Raw genomic sequence first — 22,682 nt, forward strand, 5'->3', positions numbered from 1 at the left:
TTTCTGACATGATTAGGTGGGCTAAGAACCAATGTCTGGAGGTTTGAGTGAGAAATAAATCACAAATACTAAAGAGTGAGACTGATTTCCTTATCAGAAAAAATGTTCCAGGAAAACAAAGGATTCATCATCTGTGATACACTCAGTTGAGATGGGTGCCTTTTTGGAAGACATCGCCCTAGTCACTCATTTTTGAGAAAGTCTGACCTGTGCTATATGCAGTGTAAAACTGGGTGACACCTTCCTCAAAGGGAGGGTGTCAAGGGGATGGGGACAAACTCTTTTCAGTTGTTGCATGCAACAGGACAAGTGGCAACAGGACAAGAGGCAACAGGCAAAAATTGAAGCACAGGAAGTTCTGCCTGAACGTGAGGGGGAATTTCTTCCCTGTGAGAGTGACAGAGCCCTGGAACAGGTTGCCCAGAGAGGTTGCGGAGTCTCCTTCTCTGAAGATATTCAAGGCCCGCCTGGATGCAACCCTGTCTAACATGCTCTAGGTGACCCTGCTTGAGCAGGGAGGTTGGACTAGATGATCTCCAGAGGTCCCTTCGAACCTTACTGATTCTGTGATTCTAATAGGTCCCTTTCACCTTTGGCTATGAGAGAACTATATAAAATATCTGTCTGGCTATGCAAAGTCGCTTAGGAACCTTGAAAATGTTTGCTCCTAATGTGCGAATATGTTTGCTGATGTCCTGCCTAAATCATCTCTCTTTGAATGTACAGCAAGTCAGCACATCTCTGGCCTCCATCAGCAGAGGCTTCTTCATCATGCAGGTTTCCCTCTGGGACACTGGATTAGAGCTAGTGACAGGAACTTCTCTTCTGTAGAGGTATTTATATTTCCTGGGTACATTTCAGATTTTAGAAGATAATTACTTAAAAAAAAAAAAAAGCGCCAAAGAGAAACAGTGTTGAAGAGGAAGGCTTTAGTAGCTGTTAAGAGAATGCTTGAAATTCCTTGGATCAATTCCATTTTGCCAAGTAATATGCACCCACAGGGGTTTCACTGCAACTTGTTCTTGGCAGTCAAGTAAAACAAATGTTCTTACCACTAGAGGTGCAGTTGGATGAATGAAACTATTAACCTACATAAACTAATTACACATCAGCAGCAGAGGAATTTCTAACATCTACTGCCGCAGGCAATTAAAAATAATCCAGGTAAGAGGGGAAAAAAAAAACATTCATCCTTGTGCTGTAAATTTTAAGGTAATTTCAGCGTCTGGATGCGACTGTTCCCTATGTGCGTGTGTGGGGGGGTGAAAAGTCGTTTGAAGGAAAAGCACTACCACCAGCACTGCTACTTACCTAGCGCCAACAGCTGGTGTTGAAAAAGTTGGGAACACTTAGGGATTAAAAAAACGGGAGGGAGGGGGAGGGCAAAATCCCGGTTCGGTTTGCAAGCTTTTTGTCAAAGTCGCTTTTCCTCCTTTGCCCCTGCGGGTCGCGGGCGGTGGGGGCGCCGGGGGCGGGCCGCAGGTGCCGCTGCGGGCGGGGCGGATAAAGCGGCGGCGGCGCCGCCCCCGGAAGGTGCCGGGAGCCAGCGCGGAGCGGAGCGGGGCCGGGCAGGGCCGGGGCGCCGCAGCCGCCGCCATGGGAGCCGGGGCGGTGCTGCTGCTCGTGGCGGTGAGTGCGGGGCCGCGGCCGGGCCGGGCCGGGCCGGGCCGGGGGCCGCTCTCGGGCGGGCGGGCGGACCCGGCCCGGCCCGGCCGCGGCGGCGCTTGGCACCGGGGCTCCGCGCGTTTCCGACCGCGGCGCGAAGCGGCGGCCGCTTTAGTCTGCTTTCCCTGGGGTTTTGGGGGTCCCGAATTAACGAGTTTCCCTGCCCTACACCTAAAAGGGGTAAGAAAGTCTAGCCGAGGAGCCGCACGGCAAGCGGGAAGGAAATACGGCCCCAAATCCCGTAACGGAGCAAGTAACTCCGGAGTTACTTGCTCCGGAGAGCAGCAATTGCCGTGTAGGGTGTTTTTTTTTTTTTTTTTTTTTTTTTTTTTTTTTTTTGTGTGTGTGAAAATTAAAATTACAAGACAGGAATTAATTCCTTTAATAGGACTCCAGTTATCTAGTTGCAGAAAGCTGTGGCTTAGGAAGCTACGCAATGATAAGAAAAGGCTTTCACTCCTCCGAAAAGAGGGTGGCGGGATCGCTTCGGCGGCGCCGGGAGGGAGACCATGTGGCTTTCGGCTCTGAAATTCCCTGCTGAGAGCAGTTAGCCACTGATTAGGTAGATGTGGAGTTCTGCTTTTCCCCCCTTCCTCTCCTCCCTGCTTTTTTTTTTTTTTTTTTTTTTTTCCTTTTTTCCACCTTGTTTTGTATGTATGTGTCTAATTATTTGTAGTTGTAGCCCGAATCTCACTGCGTTCGGGATCTTCGTGCTTTCCTTATTTGGAGCACTGAAGGGCCGGGTGCTTCATAGGCTGATCATCCGATTCTCATTGCTGCTGCATGTTACTTTCTTACATTTTTTTTTTTAATGCTCCTGTGGCTACAGTAAGTTATTTTTGCTCATGACTCAACTTGCCTTTTTTTGATTAAGATACTAAAGCCAGCAACAAATGTTCTCTGAGAACTGCTGGGGTTTTCCTCCATCTTGCTCAATGAAGACTAATACTGACCCTTCTGAATTAAAGATGTGTGTGGGGGGGGGGGGGGAGAAAAATCCTCTGCAGGCCTTGCTTGCACTAGACAGAAACCTTAATAGTGATGCCTCTGAAGTTCACTTGTAGTGAATTATTAACAGGGAAAGGTGAAATTAAAGTAAGTGGAGGCAGGTGGCAGTGGCTTCCTAAAATTATTTTGCTGCTTCTTTTAAATTGCATCCTGCTGCTTTAACCCATTTTCTGTGATTGTGATTACTTGTTTGTTGAATACTTAGAAGAAATTAGTTTGGGTTTTCTTTGTGGCTTCCCATGAACATCTGAATGTCTTCCAAGTCTCTGCAGGCACACTTCCTTGAGATGGTATCATGTTGGGGGAGGATGATTCATTGGAAAACACTTGTTTGTCTTTGCTGTAGGTTACATTGTTGATGATTCCTGGAAATAGAGCGGGTGAATGTGATGAGGGAGAATACTTGCATGAAGGTTACTGCTGTAAATCTTGTCCAGCAGGTAAGACTTCAGGTGGCTATATTCTGATAAGAGATGTCTGTCTTTTTTTTCTTTAAGATGATTGTGCTGTTATTGCCTTTTTACGTTGCATATGGTGAAAGCTTAAGGTTGTCTGAAGCTGTGCTGGCTTTCTGGCGTGGTTAAGGCTGGGCTCCATCTTGAAGCGAGAGCCGCTTGCGCAACAGGAGGTGACTGGGAGAACTTCGCGCCTTAGCAGTGTGTCATAATATCTGGCTGCCAAGGATGAAGTGTTCAAAGGCGGTTTGTAGTGACAGCTAGTGAGCACAAAGAGCATGCTCCTGGGAATTCTGATATTTCTGTATCTGCATATAAAACTTCCTTTTGGCTGTGACCCTGATCTGATGTGTGCGGAGTTAACATAGCCTCATGCCAAGAAGCACCCTGCACTTGGGTAGTATCACAGGGCTATGGGTCATATTTAAAGAGACCTCAAACCGAATAGACTCTTGTGAGCAATCTTTCCTATGCCTGTTATGCCCCCGCAGGTGAGGTGGCTCCATGTTGGACACCTTGGTGATTCTCCAAGTTGCAACATGTGGCCCAGTTCTCATGCTTCCCCATGAAGCTCTGTGCATCCCCACAAAGGTGAGGCTGGCTGTTCTGGTCAGTGCTGCTCCTTGTCTGAGCTGCAAGCTGGGAACAGGCCTCCTGATAGTATGGTGCCAATCAATTTGCACAGAGCATCATTCCTTTGTGAGGAGGAGTTGAATGAACTTTGCAAAGTTACTTTATGTTTTAACATGTGAAGGAGCATAACAGGTTGTTAAATGATTGCTTGGGACTGCTGCTGGTTCTCCTCTTCCATAGGTACTTATGTTGCCCAGCACTGCAATGCTTCACACATGAGAGGAACGTGTGCCCCTTGCACTGAAGGAGAAGACTATACTGCTCATGCGAATGGCTTGGAAAAATGCTTGCCATGCAAGCTGTGTAAAGATGGTACTGAACAAACCTTTGGTGTCTTAACCCCTGTAAACCTTGCTTAATGGGGGAAGCTTAATCCTCTAGTTCTTACACTTCCAGTCATTGAGAATATTAAAAATAAACTGCCCTTATGGCCAGGGTATAATTTACGCACAATTGCGAAGAGGTGCAACTTCTATCTTGTTTTTTTCTTTTTTTAACTTACGTTTTATTTTTAGATCAAATAACTTCGAGGACTTGCACTCTGACACATGATACTGAATGTCAGTGCAAACAAGGGTACTTCTGCCCTGCTGAGGGCTGTGAAATATGTCAGAGATGCAGCACAAAGTAAGTGCAATAATGAATATAAGCAACTTTCTACTAAACATGAAAACTAGGGCCCAATCCATGCCCATACCTGATGTTGTTAGCCTGTGAATAATTCTCTTAAAGCCAGTGGCATTATTCATGCATTTAAGTTTCGAGTTTGAGTAAACAAGGTTGAGACCAAGAAAGATACAGATTTTGGTACTATTATGCTTGTTGCTTATTGCTGTATGCTTACCCATTTGTCTTATCTTTAGATTTGTACTTTCCCACATACACACTTGAATGAGCTTTCCAGTAGCTTTCAGTAGCAGCCAACTCACAATTTCATGAGGCAGAACTACCTGTTAAAGAGAATGATGCTTGAATAATGCATCTACTAGTTCCCCCCTCCAACTTAGAGACCAACATGCATAGATTTTCAACTTGCTCTGCTGCTACTTAACCTTGTAGTATCTTAAGTTGTTTAAAGGTGCACTTGTAACAAATACTGTCTTATATGTGTTCTGTTTGTGTTTCTAAGCTCTACCCAAAAACAGGTCTGAGCAGCATTGTGTATCTGATTTAGAAATGTAGGAACAACTAATTGTCTTATTTGCTTTAGGTGTCCGGAAGGGAAAGAAATTGTTCAGAATTGCAATGCCACAATGGACCTAGGATGTGGTTTACCTGGTCAAGGTCTGGCACCTAACTATCACTCAGCTTGGTCTGTTTAATCTCTGCCTTCCAATGAATGACAAGGCTGCCTCTAAAATAGAGGCTTGAACTGCTGTGACGTATTTAAAGAGCTTCTCTATTTCAATCCAGAAATTATTTGCTAAAGACAAGTTATTAAAGGGCTGTAGTGACAAATCATCCTATTATGTTAAATTTTGCTGCAAGCAAAAGAATGCCTTGGTAGGGAAAAATGTTACATATATTGCCAGGATTTTAAAAGCTGTAACAAGTGACCCTATTTAAAGTTACAGATAGTAAAATGGCTTCTTCCACATCTTATGTTAGTCTGAGAAGTACTCACAAAGAAATATCCACCTTGCTGGTGGGTAGCTTCTGTCAGACTAGAGAAGAAGAAATTAGCATTATTGACACTTTAGCACATGAAGATCTTTGCCATCTTTTTGCATGCTTGTTTCCTTTTTCTGTTTGTGTGTTTTTTCTTCTGAAAGCCTTGTAGAAGTTGTAAGGAGTTGTACTGCAGCTTTATATAGAAGCCCTAAATGCTGTTGAGACTGCAGTGTGCAATGTGAACCAGTACTTGCATGTTCAGGTTGGCAATGGTTGCAGTGACTTTCCTGGGACAGAAGATTAAGCTAAGACTATTGTTTTTGCATTTCAGAATACTTGTGGACTGCTTCAGGCATTCATTTTATTCCTTTCTTTTTCAGGAAGTGCATCTTTAATTTGGGTTATTGTAGCTGGTTCTGTGTGTTTCATTTTGGTGCTGTTCTTCTTGGTATTTAGAAAATTGAAGAGTGATAAAGGTAACTGTCTTTACTATCCAAAAACTTTCCAAACAAGGCATGCACTGAGGCTACCTCCTGTCTTTTGTGTTGCTTTATAGGGAACCTCTTTAACTAAGATGGAGACTGGTTCATGTTAGTAAATGTGTAAAGCTTGACTGTGAGATTGCTTACTTCACTTTGAAGCTAAAGCATCTATTCAGTGAAGTTAGCTTAAGGTCCTCTAAAGGAATTCTATCTACTTGCAGTTTGTTGGTAGAACCCAGCTAAAAATAGTGAGGGGTGTATGTGGTGGTGGTGGGGGAAATCTGTGTGCAAGTTCAGAGGAATGGGGCAAAAAGCAGCAACTAGTTAGGTTATTGATTTATTTCACCTGATGTGTTTGGATGTATTTGGCTGTAGAGGGTTTTTTCTACTTTCAAATCACTACTTTGGCTTCACTTCAGCCTCTTAAATGTGCATGTTAGCCAGGCTGGTAAGCCTTGTGCGAATTCACTGCATTTAGTTACATATTTTCTTGGGGATGGGAGGAGGAACCTTTTCTTGCTGTTATTGTAAAGAATCTTTGCAACTAGTTTAGTTAAATATACAATTGAAAATAGTTCTAAATTTAGAACAATAAACTTTGTTCAAAACTTGGCTTATTTATTGTGCTGCGGTAAAAGCAATACAAAAGCAGATACAAATTGTAATATCCCATGAATACATTAAGGATCACAAGGGTTTTCTTTTTTGAGAGTAGGGGTAGGGGGAAGGCTTGAAAGCTGAATAGTACCTTGAGGTCTCTACTAAGTAGAACCATGCATCTGTCTTCTATGAAGGAACAGTGTTTACATGCTATTGGTGGAAGCTGAGGATGGTAACAGTTCGAGGAAACTAAATTGCTTGTATTAAAACTCTGATTCACGTTGTAAAACTTGTACAAATGCAGCTATACTTAATTTGTTGCAGTTTCTGTAAGTTACTAATACACTTATCTTATTTTCCAGCTGCTTCAAAAAGTAAAGATGCAGAAAAAGGTCTGGTAAGTATATAATGGTTCAAGTATTTAACTTCACAAAGCTTAGTGCAAGCAACTAAAATAGTGCTTAACTGCACCTCGCAGACAGCTCTGATTTGTATCGTTGCACACTTTTGGTAGGGTGTGTTCCCAAGATGCAACAGGCTGTGATTCATACAGAGCCGGATGCTAGCAAGGGCCTGATGTATTCATTAGTTGTATGTATCCGCTGCAGCTGGCCTTTCCAGCACTTCCAGTGCCTGGGACTAGAAAACTTTTAAAGTGGGAAAAGTTAGGCTAAATGCCAGCTGTTACTTCAAACTGTCTCCAAATGATATTTTGATCCAAGTAGCCCTCTCTGATGCTTCATGCTTGCTTTCCCCCAGTGAATGTCAGCTACCTACACTGATGTAGCTTTCCTTACATTCTTTTAATACAAATTATTTGTTCACAAGATTTTTTCTTATGATACAGGAGACAAAAGTGACTAGGTCTTCTGCCTCTAGTTTTTTGCTACAAGCCATAGACCAGGACCTTGCAATTGAACTTCCTGTACCATAAGACAATATTTTCTGAAAGACAGCAGGTTGAGGTTCTGGGCTCAGTGCATGCCAGTTCAAGGGAGATAGCCCTGAAAAGGTTTACTGAGCTAAACCTGGTTGCTGACATGTTCTACTTACAAAGCTAGTTTTTCCCTTGCCTCTTGTAGTCAAAAACAATTCTAGAGCTAACCGTAAGTCTAGAATTCTACCACACATCATGAAAAATTTTACTTATCAGTGACTTGCTGCTGCCACCTTTGTTGTTGGTTTTTATTTTTCTTTAGCCTCTCTAAGTTACACTCTAATAGTATAGCAAGGTGGGAATGAATTACATTTTCTCATTAGTATAGTCAATCAGACATAACAGTAGGCTGTTAAGGGTTTGGGGGGGAGCTTAATGAGCATCTAAATCCTCTCTTGGCACACACAACACATTCTTATCCCTGCTGCCTGCCTTGTTCCACACCCAGCAGAAGTCCTACTCACCTGGTGCAGAGCTGTTGTCTAACCTTAGATACCTGAAATAGCTAAAATCCACTTTAGCTATTTTAAATATTTGAAGACTGAAAGAAAAGAATTGAAAGATCTGTTAAAAACATCACCTTAAACTGTTTTCTTTTTTTAAGGTCCATAAGTGGCTCAGATATCTGAATCACCCATTGGGTTTTGTTGGGTTGTGCCTTCCCCTACGCCCTGGCCAGATTTGCAGCGCTTCGTATACTCGTAGAAGCTGATGAAGGAACATGACAGAAAACTGATCAAAACATTGTAGCATAGGAATAGGCAAATATAACATCTCCTTATTTTGAATAAAAATTCAGTAAATTATGATGATCACAAATTGGTGTATGGTGACACTTAGCTTTGAAATAAATGTCCAGACATGAGTTATAATATCCACACACTTGAACTATTGATGGTATGCTATTTCAGCAGAGGTGTTTGCTAAGGAGAATTACACTGACTCAGTCCTGAGACCAGGCCTTTGGGCACCAGTGTATTGTCCTTTCCAAAGAAGTACCAGTGAACTTCCACTGCTGTAGAAAGCATACAGAGAGACTTTATTTCCTTCCAAAAGTGAATATTTACAGCAAGCTGCTGCTCTGTCACTAGTTTACCTATTTACAAACTGTGCTGTATAAATAAGAACAACCTGATTAACTTCTTTCTACCCTTAAAGAGAAAGTGGATTCAATGAAAATGATGTACAATTACATGGGTGATAAGAGGGGTGGTTCCTCACATCTATGCATGCTGTCAGCCACATAGTTGTCACATGCAGGTCACAGACCCTGAACAAACAGAAAGAAAACACACCGGCTTACACTGATGGGGGAGTTGTATCTTAACAAATACAAGGCTCAGTGGAAGAAAATCAATACTGGCTCTCACTTTTCACCTTCAAAAAAAAAAAAAAAACAACAACAACAAAAAAAAACTAAAGCTTTCTGGTTTCAACATTAGCTGACTTTCTGTCAATGCCAAAAATGAGGAAGCTATCTGTGAGTCTGACAGGAAAATTAATGGGGGGGGGGCAGGGGAGAATAAAAAGCCAGTAGATTCTTATGATGTTGATGTGCAAAGCAAAAGCTTTGACAAGGCCTCTGTCACCATTAGCAGGCTGTGAGGTCAGCTCAAGTGCAGGATGCAGTGTAATCTCTTCCTCTTCTGTCTCAGAAGGGGTCTATCTTCTCTATGTTTGGAGAGGAACAAGCACTAATGCACACCACTAAAGATATTACAAAAGGTTTTCTTTATTTGCTATGGAGGTAGCTTGTGAGCCTTATCTGCAGTCTACTGGGAGCAGAACAGCCAGCAAGATGGAGCATTTAGACTAAAGCCTTCTGAAGTCCAAATCTGCAAAGGCTGTAACTTTTACGTATTTGTAACTCTACCGAGTTAGCAGATCTCCTATCACTTCTCTTACATCCAGTGACTTAAACTGTTCCTTTTCCTTATTCTAGACCATCCTTTAAAGCCTACCTATGAAACATCCTCTAGTATGTTCTTATTCTTTGCAGGAATCTGAAGGTGGTATTAAAAGTCTCATTTTATCTGAAGTGGAGACAGCTGCAAATAATGCAGCCAGCACAGAGAATGAGAAGTCTGGGGAGAACCTGGAAGGTAAAGCACATACCAGCATTAACTCAGAAGCAGGAAACGAATCACTAGAGGATGCTGGTGCTGAGCTTTCTGAGAGAAGCACCATTCTACCCAGCAGCTTGCGGTGCCAGATAGAAAGGTTTTGGAAGAGGCTCAAAAAGTCTTCATTATCAGGAAAAACAAGGCCGAATCCTACTTCTTGTCCGAATGCCTGGTTTAAGGTGGCAAGTGGTAGGATGCCAGCAAATCACATGGTAAGTAGAAAAGTTCTTGACATATGTTCCCTGATAGATAATGTAATCTCAGTTAAAGTTTTAACTGTCACTTGAGTTATAGATGCTGTTTTCAGGCAGAATGATAGGGGAAAGGGGGCTTTACTTTAAGGGTTTAATAGAAAAATTTGGGAGATATCTTGGGAAAGCAAACTTCAGTCCCTCCTTTAATCTGCTGCTCCTCTCTCAATCTCCCCTTTCAGTATTTACATAGAAGTCAGTCTTTTGTAATAGCAGTAAATGTGTTACTTTGCTTCACTCAGCAGCTAGTAGTAGCTGTTCTCAGCATGCAGTTCTCTTTACTTATTCAAATACTTAATTTTCATTTATGCTGTGAAAACTACCCCCCTTGCTCCTAACTATACTGGTTATGTATTGTGAAAGCAATGGGTTACACAATGCACTTCCATATAGAAGGAGAACCAAGGTAGTCCTCTAATTTACCTCTACTGTGACAAATAGAAAGTTGGAATACTAGTCGTATGAGTGTGAAGTACAATTATGGCATGTAAGGAGTTGGAAATTTTCTGTCCTGCTAATTAAGGATCTTTAGTCTTCAAGGTTTATCCTTTTGTCTTTATCACCTGAAAGTTACTCTCCTTTCCATGTATTGTGAAAGTGGCTCAGGAATAATTGCTGTAAGTGTTCTGATCTGCTGGAGTAACAGTCCAACTTCATATTACAGGTAAAAGCACCGAAATATCAAATAATAGTTAAAGATCTCTCTCAAAAGGGTAAGTATTACAGAAATAGAAGATGTTTGGAATGTGATTTGTTTTCTCTTGTTGACTTTACTCAAAGAATAATTTAGGGAGGCTAATGAGTGTTGTTTAAATTTACAAAGCTTTCATTTTATCGTAAAATACACTGAAACAAGATTGTTACTGCATTTAAGAAAGTAAGCCATAATTGCTGTGGTGGATCTTTCTTCCTTAAAACAAGACTTTTCTGCACTGGACTATGATGCAGTTATGCTTCTAAGAATAAGTACAGTTCCCAGTTACTTTTTTTGTTTGTTTTTAAACAAGTCTGTGTTCCAGCAGTGGAATTTACCTTAATGACTGTGATGTAGGTCAGAGCAGCAGGTCTTTCTGTCAAATGTCCATTGAAATGTCAGACAGGACTGAATATCCGCGTATCTGTCCACAGCCAGCATGCTGTGCCTGGATGTCCAGATGAAAGGCTTTGCTAACACTAGTCTTGCATGGCAAAGCTATACCAATAGTGTAGCAAAGTGGTAACAGCCCTACCATTGAAGAGCCCTGTTAAGAGTAAACAAAGACGTGAAGGTCAATGAAATGTCCACCAAAAACACCTTTACTGAATAGTATCTCATCTTAAGAGGCTACTTAAAGATATGTAGACTGGTCCCTTTGGTTTTTGGTAAGATGGTTTTGAGCAAGAAACCTATTTGTTATCCTTTTTAGGTGCTAACTTCATTGTTGCTATTTGCTCTGTGCATGCATTTGATAAAAACTAATGGAAAAGCTAGTACAAGCACATGTATTCTAGCTATCAAAAAAATCTGTATTTTTAGAATCTAACATGATCTCTCTTTTTTCTTTCAGAACTGAGAGATACCTTTGAGGCTTTTATAAATGAAGTACCACTGAAAAAATGGAGGTGGCTTATGAGAACTTATCTGAAGGAGAATGCTATTGATAAAATTATTTATGACCACCCTAATGATATAAGAGAGCAAAATTATCAAATGCTTCTCATCTGGAAAAACACACTGGGAGAGAAACAATCTATTATTAAGTTATTGGATGAGTTAAGCCATCTAGATATCAAGGCTTATGATAATGTATTGAACTCTTTAAAAAGTAATAACATTATAACTAAGTTGCAAGTCACAGATTAACGTTTCTGAAAAGGTAATAACATAACAAGTTGCAAGTCACAGATTAACATTTCTAAATTGACTTTATAAATGTTTCTGTACATATGCGTCTATGAATTTTCTATATATGAGGATGTCAACAGACTGCTAGTAAAACTATTAGGGTTGACTTCAGGATATCCTCTTACCCTTCAGTGACTCAGGGAGTCAAAAGTGCTTTGATATGGTCAGTGGCTAGCCATGACAAGGACTCTGGTTGTGTTGTTCTTTAAGGTCATTTTAGTTGTGCTGTATTAAACTTGGCTACCAAATGGCAATGTGTGAGGCACTTTGGTGGCTTTTCCTTCATGGGCGGATGGATGTGGACTGTGCCTTATCTAGCTGTTATGTAGTAAACCATGAACGGTGTTATTTTTTTAAGAGCAGAAAGGCTGCTATTGTTTTGAGAGGTTTAACTGTACTGGTTTTTGAAACAATCCTGTTCTGTTTGTCTTAGGAGACAAAGCCTTTGGTATCCTAAGAACTGTTATTTTAAAGTACAGCAATAAAACCATGTAGAGCCAGAAGCTATGACAGTCTTGTGTGATTGCTTGGCTCTGCCGTACAGTCCGTAACGCCTCAGCGGGAGGCAGGATCAGCGCGTGGTAGGTTTTAGGGCGTCGCAGCCTCGGCCTGCCAGCTGTCAGGGTGTGGCTGCCCCTCTGGTGCCTTCCCCCAGAAACCCGGCGCATAAACCGCTCGGGACGGGGCGACAGCCGCAGCCCACGGCGGGGCGCAACGGCCGCCGCCCTGAGGCGAGCCCGCGCGCGCCGTCGCCCAACGGCCCTCGCCCGCCGCTTGGCGGGAACGCAGCGTGGGCGGGGAAGGGGGAGCGGCGGCCAATCAGCGGCGCGGCTCCGCCCCGCGGCGGTGTCACGCGCCGGGAGCGCGGCGGCGCCCCCCCGTTGCCGTGGTGACGCCCCGCTGGTCGGAAGTAGCGTCGGAAGGGGCGGGGCGCCGCTTCCGGGCACGCTGTTGCATCAGCTCGCGAGCGGCGGGAGGAGGAGCAGCAGCAGGATGGCAGCGGCCGCCGCCGAGCAGGGTAGGTCGGTGGCCAGCGGCGCCCGGCCGGGCGCGGGGGGGAGGGCGGCCGGCGGCGCTGTCATGGCGCGCGGGCCCCGCGTCACGGCGCGGCAGGTGCTCGGCGGCGTGACGTCACGGCCCGCCGCTGTCACGGCGGCAGGTGGGCGCCGTGACGTCATGCAGCCACGAGGGGCGCGGGCCAGCGCGGCGCGTGGCAGCGTCGTGAGGGGAAACTCGCGTGGGAATGCGCCGTGGAAAAGGCGTGCGGGCCCAGCGCGTGGGCCTGCCCCTGCGCGGGGCCCGACTGCTCGCCCCGCGGGGGTCCTGCCGCTGCACGCTGTCCTTCGGCTGCCTCCGGCTCCCGAGTGCCCTTCCCTTGCCGTCTCCGTATGCTCTCACTCGCGCTCCCGCCTGGACTTTGGCTTTTCCAGGCTTTTCTGGGGCCGTGGTTCAGTGCTGGCTTACACGGTGCACTTCCATACGGAAGCAGGACCAAGGTAGTCCTGTAATTTTTGGCCCTACTGTAACAAATGGAAGCTTGGATTACCAGTCATACCAGTGTGAAGGGCCATTGTGGTATGTACGGGGTAGGAAGTTTTTTGTCCTGCCAGTTAAGGATCTTTAGACTTCAAGGTTTGTCCTTTTTTCTTTATCGCCTGAAAGTTCCTTTCCTTCGCAGGTAACGTTCCTATGTGACAGAGTCCAGAAATACTTACTCTGGTCAATGCACTGGCTTTTTCAGATTTATTTCCAGTGTCTTAGTTAATAATCTCCCCTTTGCTCCCTACTCCCCAAAGTATCAGGTCAGTTAAATTTATTAGTGGACAAATAGTATTTGCATTTTACTTTAGATTGTAATTGTTACGTTTTATTTCAGTTCATGAAAAGTGAAAGTGGAACTCACAAGGCTAAAGTGAACAGGACTAAGTAGCTCCTCCTTGGTGGGATGTCCCATCTTAAACATCCCTGTTGTACTAAAAGGTTCTCAACACCAGTATATGAGTCTTGAAAAGGTTTTTTTTTTCTTTCTCTCTCTCAAGCTGTATGCTATGTTCTGCATACTGTAGGTAGCTACATATGTTCTTTTTTTTCTGAAATTTTTATGGAAAAGGATAGTTCATCTAAGCTGATCAGATGGGGGTTTTTTTGCCCATTCCTGCTGGCCACACCAGTAGCTTTGCAATCTGAAGCACTATCGATAATGAAGCATGTTACACTTACCTTTCACAGATTAAAAACAGCTCATAAAAAAAATCAAGTTGGAAGAGAAATTAAATCTTAAAATATTTAGAATGGTCTAAGTTTTTTTCTCAAAGCATACCTCTGCAGAAATCCAGGAACATTAGCATTGACTCAAAGTATGACTGACAAGGTTAGTAGGTTTGGGGAAGCTTGAGAAACCTAGTTTTTCCCTGAAGTGAAGTAACTCCCTGCTTTTTTTCAAGATAGCTTACTGGATCATGTGAAGAATGTTCTCTTATTGTAGATTTCAAGTTTGTAAAAGTGAAAGTTTTCCATAGAATTTGGTATTATGTGGATTGTACATCATAATTAAAAAACTATTTTCTGTGCAAATGTAGAAACAATCTTACACCTTGGAGTTTGTACATTGCTGCAGTTTTCCGAATGAGTTCATAGTGCCGTTTAATAGCCAAAACATTCTGCCTATGGAAAGAAGGACGTGTTACAACTACAGTGCCCAAAGAGATCATACACCTGTATGTTTACAGTGGATTTTTTTTTGGAAATGACTTTTAACACAGGGAGAAATGTCACATTTGTTACATTATTAATATTGATTTTTACAGGGGGTTTTGAGTTTATTTTGCTGCTTCTGCAGTACTCATGGCCAGCGCTTGTTTTCTGAAAGGCATTGTTACTGAGTGATGTGATTTGATACTTATGGACATTCCATTCATATGAGTTAACATTCAGTGTTATGCAACAGCTTAGCAGTGTTCTTGCTTTTTTGTTGTCAAGAAGACGCTTCCTAATAGTATTGAGTAGCAGCAACTGTAATTGTCTAGGGAGAAAAAAAATTACTATCGGAGAGAAGGACTGTTTGTTAGTCTGGTTCCCCAAAACAGAAGGAGTTGGGAAGCTCAGTCCTTTATGTGATCATTGGCCCTTCTCCCTCAGCAGGTTTTGAATCCATTGATTGATGTTAATTAAATTTGACCATGGAGCAGAGCACTTAAGCTTTCACAAGTTCTCTAAAATCAGGAGCTACTAGAGTCAGACGGAGACCTTTTCAGTGGCCTGATTGAGGAAAAGGCAGGGAAAATTCAGCCTCTACCTCCTATGTTGAAAGGTAGCAGCCAGCTGCCTGGTCAGTACTGTGTAGGTAATAAGAAAAACTCCAAACCATTCACCAGACAAACTGCCTCCTGCCATGTTGATGGGCTAAGCAAAGGTGGATTGGAAATGTAAGAGAGGGTTATTGAAGAGTGTGGGGAAAGGGGGACTGAGCACTTGAGAAGAAAGAGGAAACATATTTCAGTGGGGATGTGTGGTGAATTTAAGGATATTGTACTTGGAAATGGAGACACTGAGGGGAGGGAATTGAACGTGCAGGAGATAAATCACGGGAAAACAAGCTTCCCTAGACTGGCTACTCTTGAAGTGATAAAAATGAAATTGGAACAGACTTTTATGTGAAGAGAATTTTGAATGACTTCTCTTGCTTAACAAGAAATGATTTCCTTGTGATATATTGGTTTCTAAAAGATGATGTTATCCTATTCCTTCTTTCTTCCCAGGAGATCATGGTGTGGTCCAGGAGAAGAGTTTTGTTTTGTTACTTTGATCCAGTTTGGAGCTACTCACCAGAAAGCCAAAAGGGGGAATGATTAGTCCTACGTATATTGATGTAGGATGCTCAGAGGAGTTTCAGATTTGCACTGATCACTGAGCCCTCTTTCAAGCATAGCAAATTTGCTTGTATCTCTGAATCTAACTGCAGTATAGTGCCAAATACACCTGTGCTAGCTTTAAGCTAGCTATTGTGGTTTTTATGGTAGCAGTTAATCTAGAAAAGGAAGTTTGGAGCTCAATACAGACTGTGATACCGATGTGAGAAACTCATATTTGCACAGTAGTCTGCTGGCAGCTTGTGACTGCTGTGGCTCAGCTGCTGCTGTTCCCTGAGAAACTTTGTCCACAGCTAGCTCAGGTGTGCTCATGCTGTACCACAGTTACTTTTGTGTGTTGTCTTGGACTTGGACTTTGGGCTGAATTTTAATCAGTGACCAGTCTCAACATAAGACATTCCTTTTAGGTCTCCTGGGCTATCTGTTTTTTTGATGTATTACACTTTTAAGTCTGCTTCTCTTACAGGTAGACATAATGTCAAACTTTATAATTTCAAATGTTAAAGTGTATGCCAAAGTTGTTAGAAGTAATTTTTTAGCTGATGTGCTTATCACGGCTGAACTGGTACAGACATTTGCAGGCAGTATTTGCCGTCTCTCCTCACCAAAATTAGCATGTACAGATTCTGTTATCTTTGTTGTATTTATGTGTAAGTTTGTACAACTTCCCTTTTAGATTGGTTTACAGATGTGGTTGGAAGGCACTTTAGTGCTTCAGATTTACCGAGTTATTTCCCATTAGTATCCTGATGTATAAATAATGGTCATAATAACCCTAATAATACTTTGCAAACAGTGTTGCTTTCCTTGCAATAGATCTTCAAAGATTTTTTTCTTTGAGATATAGATTCATTTCTACACAGTTTATTCCTGTCTTCTTTCTTTTCTTTGCTCTTCTCCCTCATATGATTCATTGATGCAAAACTAACATCAGAGGAAGATTTATGTCTGAAGTCTCCATAGTTAATGAACATAACTATTTCAAACTATTTCATGTGGAATTCTGTCTGTGATGATAACCATCAGTGAATATTTAGGAATCTGAAATGTTTCTAGTAAAACTAACTGTGTGGTCCAAAGCCGAGTTCTCTACAACTGTGTAAGACAAGCCCATAATGTCTAGTCACGGTCCATTGTTTACTTGTTGTTTCTTATTCATAATGGACAACTGCATGAGTAACCCTTCAGAAGGATTGAATCTGACTTTGCATTTGTGTGTGAAGTTTAAGTGACTCTTGTGACCTTTGAGTTTTTTCTATCACTGATCTTTTTTTTATTAATTTTACTGGACTCTGAAATGATGTGCCACTGCATTTCAGTTATGCTCACAGAGAGTCAAACACAAACATACTTGATCTAGCTGCCACATGTCATTTTGAGTACGTGTTGTCCTGTCGTGTTGCGCTTAGGTTGTACAGGTATTGTTATGGCTGCTGAATGATGTAACAGACTAGTCTGTTATTCTTTCTATTTTAAATTTAAAAGAAGCGGTGTAGAGAAATGTTCTTAACTTGTACGCACCAGAAGAGCAGCTGTTTAAATTTAAATTGAATATTTTGATAATTAATTTCCCTATGTAGGAAATAGGCTGCTCTTAAAATCTTTCTTAACTGATGATATTTGCACACATTTGGAAAAAACTTTCTAATTCTCCAGTTTTTCACATCCTCTCTGTACCATCACTTGTCCCTCATGCCCTTTTATCCTTCTCTTTCCAAAAGCATTGGTCTGTGAGCACCTTCAGTGCTTTGGGAACTACTCATGAAGAAAAACATCTTTGTACTATTTAAAAGAAAACTGCAGTTGTGACAGTGGTCTTTTATGGGTTTTGGGAGTAGAGACATGTGTTCTAATAATGCCTCCCTCACTTTATTGCTCTATGACCTTGACTACATCTTAAATTATCTTCTTGACTGACTGCCTAAGCAAGATGTTAGCTTAATTTTTATACAATGCTTTGAACATGAACAGAGTTAGAAATGTTGAATCACTGTAGAAAAATAACAATGTTAGGTGTCCTAATGTCAGTTCTAGCACAGATGCTCTAATTTCCACAGTGCTTCATGCACACTGACTTGTATGGGGCTTGACATTGCTGTGAGCTGCCCTACTAAGTAGTCATGGAATGATCCATCACCTTTCTCCATAGCAACATGTTCCTGCATTCATAAAGTGAGATATAATTAAGTCTAATTTGCATATTTACCAAATCAATCAAGGAATTAAAAAAATTGTGAGGGAGGCGCATGCTCTAGTATCTTTCTGTATGATCTGTGTAGATCTTACTCATAATAAATATTATTTATGTGTTTGGGGAGAGAAGATGGTATAGGAGAAGTGTGGGAATATGCAGCAACAATTCAAGAATTTTGAGTTGTTGGAGCAAAGAGGAGTAATTGAGCATCATGTTGGGAGCTCATATATTGGCCCAAGTAGTGTGAAGGCTTAAGGGTATACTCAACTTCAGTAGAAGTATTCACAGCTTATCCGTAGTGTATAAAATTAACCACATATTTAAATCTGTGCAGGATCAGTGTTTCAGCAGGGTAGAGTAGAGAAGAGACTGATGAAGCTTGCTGTGTTTGGAGAATTTCCTCCAATTTCAAGTAAAATATACTTCATCATGAAAGGATATGTGCTTTGGTCCTTATTATTCTTTTTAAAGACTACCCCAAAAAACTTATCACAGGAAGAACATATTCCTATTAATAGAAAATACATAGTTATTCAGTATCTTGTATTAAATAATACAGAGATATATTTTGGTCATGGGATCTCCTTTCTGTTTTAATTCTGACCAAATGTCCTGTGCCTCTGTCTTTACAGCTTCCAGCTACAGTTTTATTCTGAGCATTAGAGAAGAGGAAGCCAGGGTGAAGGCTTTGAATGAATACCTGAGCACTCGTAGTTATATCCAGGGGTTCACATTTTCACATGCAGATGTGGAGGTATTCAGAAAGTTTTTGGGGCCACCTGAGGACCAGTATTTCCATGTTGTCCGGTGGTACAGACACATAGAAGCAATCTATGATGGCAGCAGTGAAAAAAATGAGCCTTGTAAACTTCAAACAAGTGAGTAATATGGAATTGGTGGGCAAGTTAAAATCTAGCCTACATTGCATTGATTTTTATTGCTAAGAACTCCTAAAAGTTCCTTTCCAGTCTTTAGATATTCTTGCACACTTTAATATTTCCCATATCAGCTTGTATTCAAGGTCATGAAGTTCTGCTTGCATACAGTTACAGTGTAATTGATGGACCTGAGCTATTTGAATGTTAAAGCTCTGTTTCTGTATTTCCTTGATTGGAAAATGTACAGAATTTATTATTTTTATCTTCTTTAAAAAGCTAGCCATTGGAATAGTGAAAGAATGTGTTTTTTTTTTTTTAATAATATAATATTAAGAAAAATAAAATATTAGAATTTGCTCAGTCCACATTTTTTTTCCTCTCAAGGGTAGCTAAATAGTTCTTATATGGTATACAAATTTGTAGTAAACTGAATACAGCCTCTGAAGAGTGTTATTAACGTAAGGTGAATTTTGAAAAGAATATTTGGGATTCTTTTAACCCTGGTGATTTAAGGATTGCTGATGTTTTGAGGAAATACTAACCAGTTAATCTAAGTCATTGTGTAAACATGGGTGCAGGCATTTTTGGGAGCTGCATCACTCTCCTGAGATGTTTTCAGTGAGCTAGCCTAATTTAATTGCTTTGTGGTGACATCCTTCTTCAGGGAGTCATGAAATAATTAACAGTAACCGCACAGAGCTATTGTGTAGCTCTTGCAATATCTGTAAATGAATGCCTGATGTCTGCTTTGTCATTTTTGCTGAAGGTTGTTGACTAATATTATTCCACTGCCATCTTCTCACAACCTGTCATCATATCTGTTTTCAGTTCCTAGCAGACTAGCAGTTCAAATTAGACTGCTGCAAGTAGATCTTGTGTGTGTGTGTGTGCACGCGCGCACCTGCATGGGTTTGCACTGCTTATTGATTTCCTTTCAGCAGTAAAGGGATCTCAGCTGCACTGCTGTCTCTGATAGTAGATTTAATGCCACTAACTCCAATTCACCTGCAAAATTTTGTGGATCAGGGTGGAGCAATACAAGAAAAGTTTTCTGTCTTCCTATTCGTTAATTCTTTGATGATAAATCTCTTTCTGAAAGCTTGTGTCTCGTTATCTTTGCCACTTATATATGTGTCAGAGAAGTCCTGAACGGGTGTTCTGCAGTGTTCAGTACACAAACGACATACTAACTGGCCACATTTCATAGAACTTGGATATTAGTATATCAGTGGGTTTTTGTGTGTATTGGAGAGCTCCAGAGGTGGATTAGGGCAAATGGACTTCTGTTCAGCCAGCGAATGACTACTACAAACAAGAGATGTACTTCAACAGATCAAAGAGTACACTTTTTGTCTCCTTGGTGTTTGTGTAGTAGGCATAACATGACACCTAACTTTGGAGATGAGGACTTTAGGATGCAGTGTCTGGGGCTTTTTTATGTTTAGTGTGGTTTTAAGTAAAGAAAGCTTTACAGATTTATGTTTTATTATGCTAACCCACATAGACTGTCTACCCTGAGGGAAACTTGAGCCGCAAATAAGCATGCCAGTGCAATCTTTGTAAATCAAACAGTAAACAAATCCATACCTTGATATGATTTGCATTAGGATAGGTTACTCTTGCACTTGAAGTGTTATGTTCAAATACTGACAATAAAATGTTTAGAATAAATGCATATATTAACTCTATGCTATGGATCCACAGAAATCTTTTTCTCTGGTTTAGGCAGTTATTGAAAAAAGGAAGGTGAGGAAGAGTCTTTCTTTCTTTCTTTTTTTTTAAAATACAATCTACATTAGCTGTGTTTTTTTCAGTCAAAATAATCATATGATAATATTGGGGAAACAGACTTAATGAAGAGCATCCTGAAACATAGGATCAGCAAAGACAATTTTGTTGTCAAAACAAACAGTTTGTACAATATTTTAATTGCAGTTAAAATGCATACCATGAGAATTGTTACAGAGGGTAATGTATATGTTAGCCTGGAAACCCTGTTGCATTTCTGAATTTCCTGTTTTGCTTTCGTTCCAAGTTAATGTGATAATCAGTTTAACATCATTACATTTGTAATCAGGCCAATGCATAGCAAACTGCAACTTTGAGAGAGAATGTGCTCATACGTTTCTTTGGAAAAATATCAGTTTAATAACTACATCGTTTCTTAAAAATTAAAGCAAAGGGGGGGAAAAAAAAGCAAGAATAAACCTCCCCTTTCCCATCCAGTTCATGCATCAGAGCAGAAGAGCTAAAAGCTGCAGTGTGCAGGGACATGCCACCTTTCCAAAAGTAAGAAGATAAGGTAGGTCTAACACAAACAGGAAATATAGCATGTTCCACGTTAAATGAATCTTCAGTGTTTTGAAGTATAGTGCTTTGGCTTGAGCTGACCAGGTATTTAAAACAAGATTGTTTGGTAGACTGTTTGTTAAGTTGCAATAAAAATAAAAGATTTTTGTTCAATAAGCATTGATTTGTTGAACTAAAACTCTTCCTGAACACAATTACCACAGTAACATTCTGGAAGAAAAATACTGAAAACAAAACGAGAAATTTGAAAAGAAAATGTTGAAGTGTTATGATGAGGTATAAACTTTCTGTTTTGACAACACTGTTTCATTTTGCTTTGAAATTTGTTATATGCTTTGTATATACGTAACATTTAAAAATTTCTATTATGGTTCAGCAACATACAACTGCAGTGTTTCAGGAGGTAGCAAAGCTTCTTTATTCCTACTGAGTCAAAGACAGGTTTCAAAAAGTTGAAATTCCCACCAAGTATAGCAATGATACTTCTTTGCAGCTCCTTTGAGTGTTGTCATTAATGTTACCCTGGGTTTCATTGACTCTTTGTAATGGCAGAATTTAGCCTTTTGCTGCACTGGAGCATGTTTGTGGTAAATGAGTATGTTCAAAAATGCTTTGTATACACAAGAAGAATGTATGATAAAAAACTGAGGTTCTTTCTAAACCTTTCAGTCTGCTCTCCCTCTCACCCTAAGTACACATATTCTGTCAATATTGGCTCTAGAGACTAAGTCCAGTCTCTGGAGATTTTTTGCAGATTCTGTGTGACATCTATAATATGCAGTCATGGTAAAATCAGTGGCATTGCAGAAAACCCAGGACTGACATAAGATTTTATTAGTAATTTATTAAATTTCAAAGCTCTTGTTAACGCAAATTGCATTGCTCTTTTTAACACATTCTGAATTGCATGTTCTCACTTTTATAACCTCTTCCTTCCTGTTACTTGAATCAAAAGTTAATAGGAGTGGTAAGACAGAGTAGAAAATAAACTAGATTGAAATCATTTACATTTCTTTTAGTGGCTTTGAAAGAAGCTCTAACAAAATTGATTTGGTTTTCTTGAAAGGGCGCCATTTTGTCTAATTACCTATTTTTTCTTTTGAAATAACTTAATGATGTGATAAGTAGAAAATGCTATACTGCGGATCTGTTTGAAAAATGTGTTTTCAGTTCTCTCTAAATTATTTTTTTCTCTAGGTAAAGGCAAGCGTATGCAGCCTCACTGGTCTCCCCCTGAAGGGACAAAACATTCTAGACTCTGCCTCTATAATAGCCTGACTCGCAATAAGGTGACTGAATGTAATAAAAGTGGAGTTTTGCACAGAAACACAAATAGAAAAGTCATCTAAATGTTTGTTTCTTACGTGTCTTCTGTATGAGTAGACAGGTTTCTGGATTATATTCTGTGGGATGTTAGCAAGCAGGTGCAGAAGGTACTATTTCAAGTACATTTGCAGAGGCAGGTGTTACAATGTGCACAACAAATATACACATACAAGTGTGTATGTGCACATGTATGTGTATTTTGCATAAAAAATATATAGTACACACATGCAAGTTATTGTCATCCAAAATAACCAGCAATTCAACCGCAATAAAATCAGAATAAAATAAAATCAGAATTTCTTTCTTTAGATCTTCTCAGTGCAAGAATGTCTTGCAAATTATGTTAATGTAATACTGGTAAAACTTCATGTAGCCTTTTTTTGGGAGTCCTTTGGGGAAAAGAGGAAAATAAAAAGTACTAATGTTATATGGGATTAGTATTCAAGTATGTGTGA

General features: G+C 40.7%; 2 protein-coding genes across 5 annotated transcripts in view; both read left to right on the forward strand.

Moving 5' to 3' along the window:
* Positions 1 to 1,464: 1,464 nt before the first annotated feature.
* LOC134140896 (tumor necrosis factor receptor superfamily member 10A-like) lies at positions 1,465 to 12,157 on the forward strand. 3 transcript variants are annotated; one of them, XM_062576576.1, is made up of 10 exons: positions 1,465 to 1,629; positions 3,020 to 3,113; positions 3,942 to 4,073; positions 4,277 to 4,388; positions 4,972 to 5,045; positions 5,753 to 5,848; positions 6,817 to 6,851; positions 9,391 to 9,726; positions 10,430 to 10,478; positions 11,313 to 12,157. In XM_062576576.1, exons 1-10 carry the CDS (start codon positions 1,597 to 1,599, stop codon positions 11,606 to 11,608), a joined length of 1,257 nt encoding a protein of 418 aa, XP_062432560.1. In that variant the 5' UTR covers positions 1,465 to 1,596; the 3' UTR covers positions 11,609 to 12,157. The 3 variants fall into 3 exon arrangements, with proteins under 3 accessions (XP_062432560.1, XP_062432562.1, XP_062432561.1); XM_062576577.1 differs by lacking the exon at positions 1,465 to 1,629 and adding an exon at positions 2,142 to 2,227; XM_062576578.1 differs by lacking the exon at positions 3,942 to 4,073.
* Positions 12,158 to 12,585: 428 nt separating this feature from the next.
* Positions 12,586 to 22,682, forward strand: part of CARS1 (cysteinyl-tRNA synthetase 1) — a 35,650-nt gene continuing 25,553 nt past the window's right edge. Inside the window, exons 1-3 of one of the 2 annotated variants that reach the window (XM_062577142.1) lie at positions 12,586 to 12,668; positions 18,346 to 18,591; positions 22,099 to 22,190. In XM_062577142.1, coding sequence (XP_062433126.1) covers positions 12,644 to 12,668; positions 18,346 to 18,591; positions 22,099 to 22,190 — 363 coding nt within the window. In that variant the 5' untranslated portion in view covers positions 12,586 to 12,643. The remainder of the gene's footprint in view (positions 12,669 to 18,345; positions 18,592 to 22,098; positions 22,191 to 22,682) is intronic. The other variant, XM_062577143.1, reaches the window with a different exon arrangement.

This window comes from Rhea pennata, chromosome 5 (assembly GCF_028389875.1).
Source record: "Rhea pennata isolate bPtePen1 chromosome 5, bPtePen1.pri, whole genome shotgun sequence".
NCBI classification, from domain to species: Eukaryota; Metazoa; Chordata; class Aves; order Rheiformes; family Rheidae; genus Rhea; species Rhea pennata.

Coding starts and splice junctions, on each gene's coding strand:
- LOC134140896 (XM_062576576.1), top strand. CDS start 1,597: ATGGGAGCCGGGGCGGTGCTGCTGCTCGTGGCG. Junction 9,727..10,429: donor GGATGCCAGCAAATCACATG/GTAAGTAGAAAA, acceptor TTCATATTACAG/GTAAAAGCACCGAAATATCA. Junction 10,479..11,312: donor TAAAGATCTCTCTCAAAAGG/GTAAGTATTACA, acceptor TTTTTCTTTCAG/AACTGAGAGATACCTTTGAG.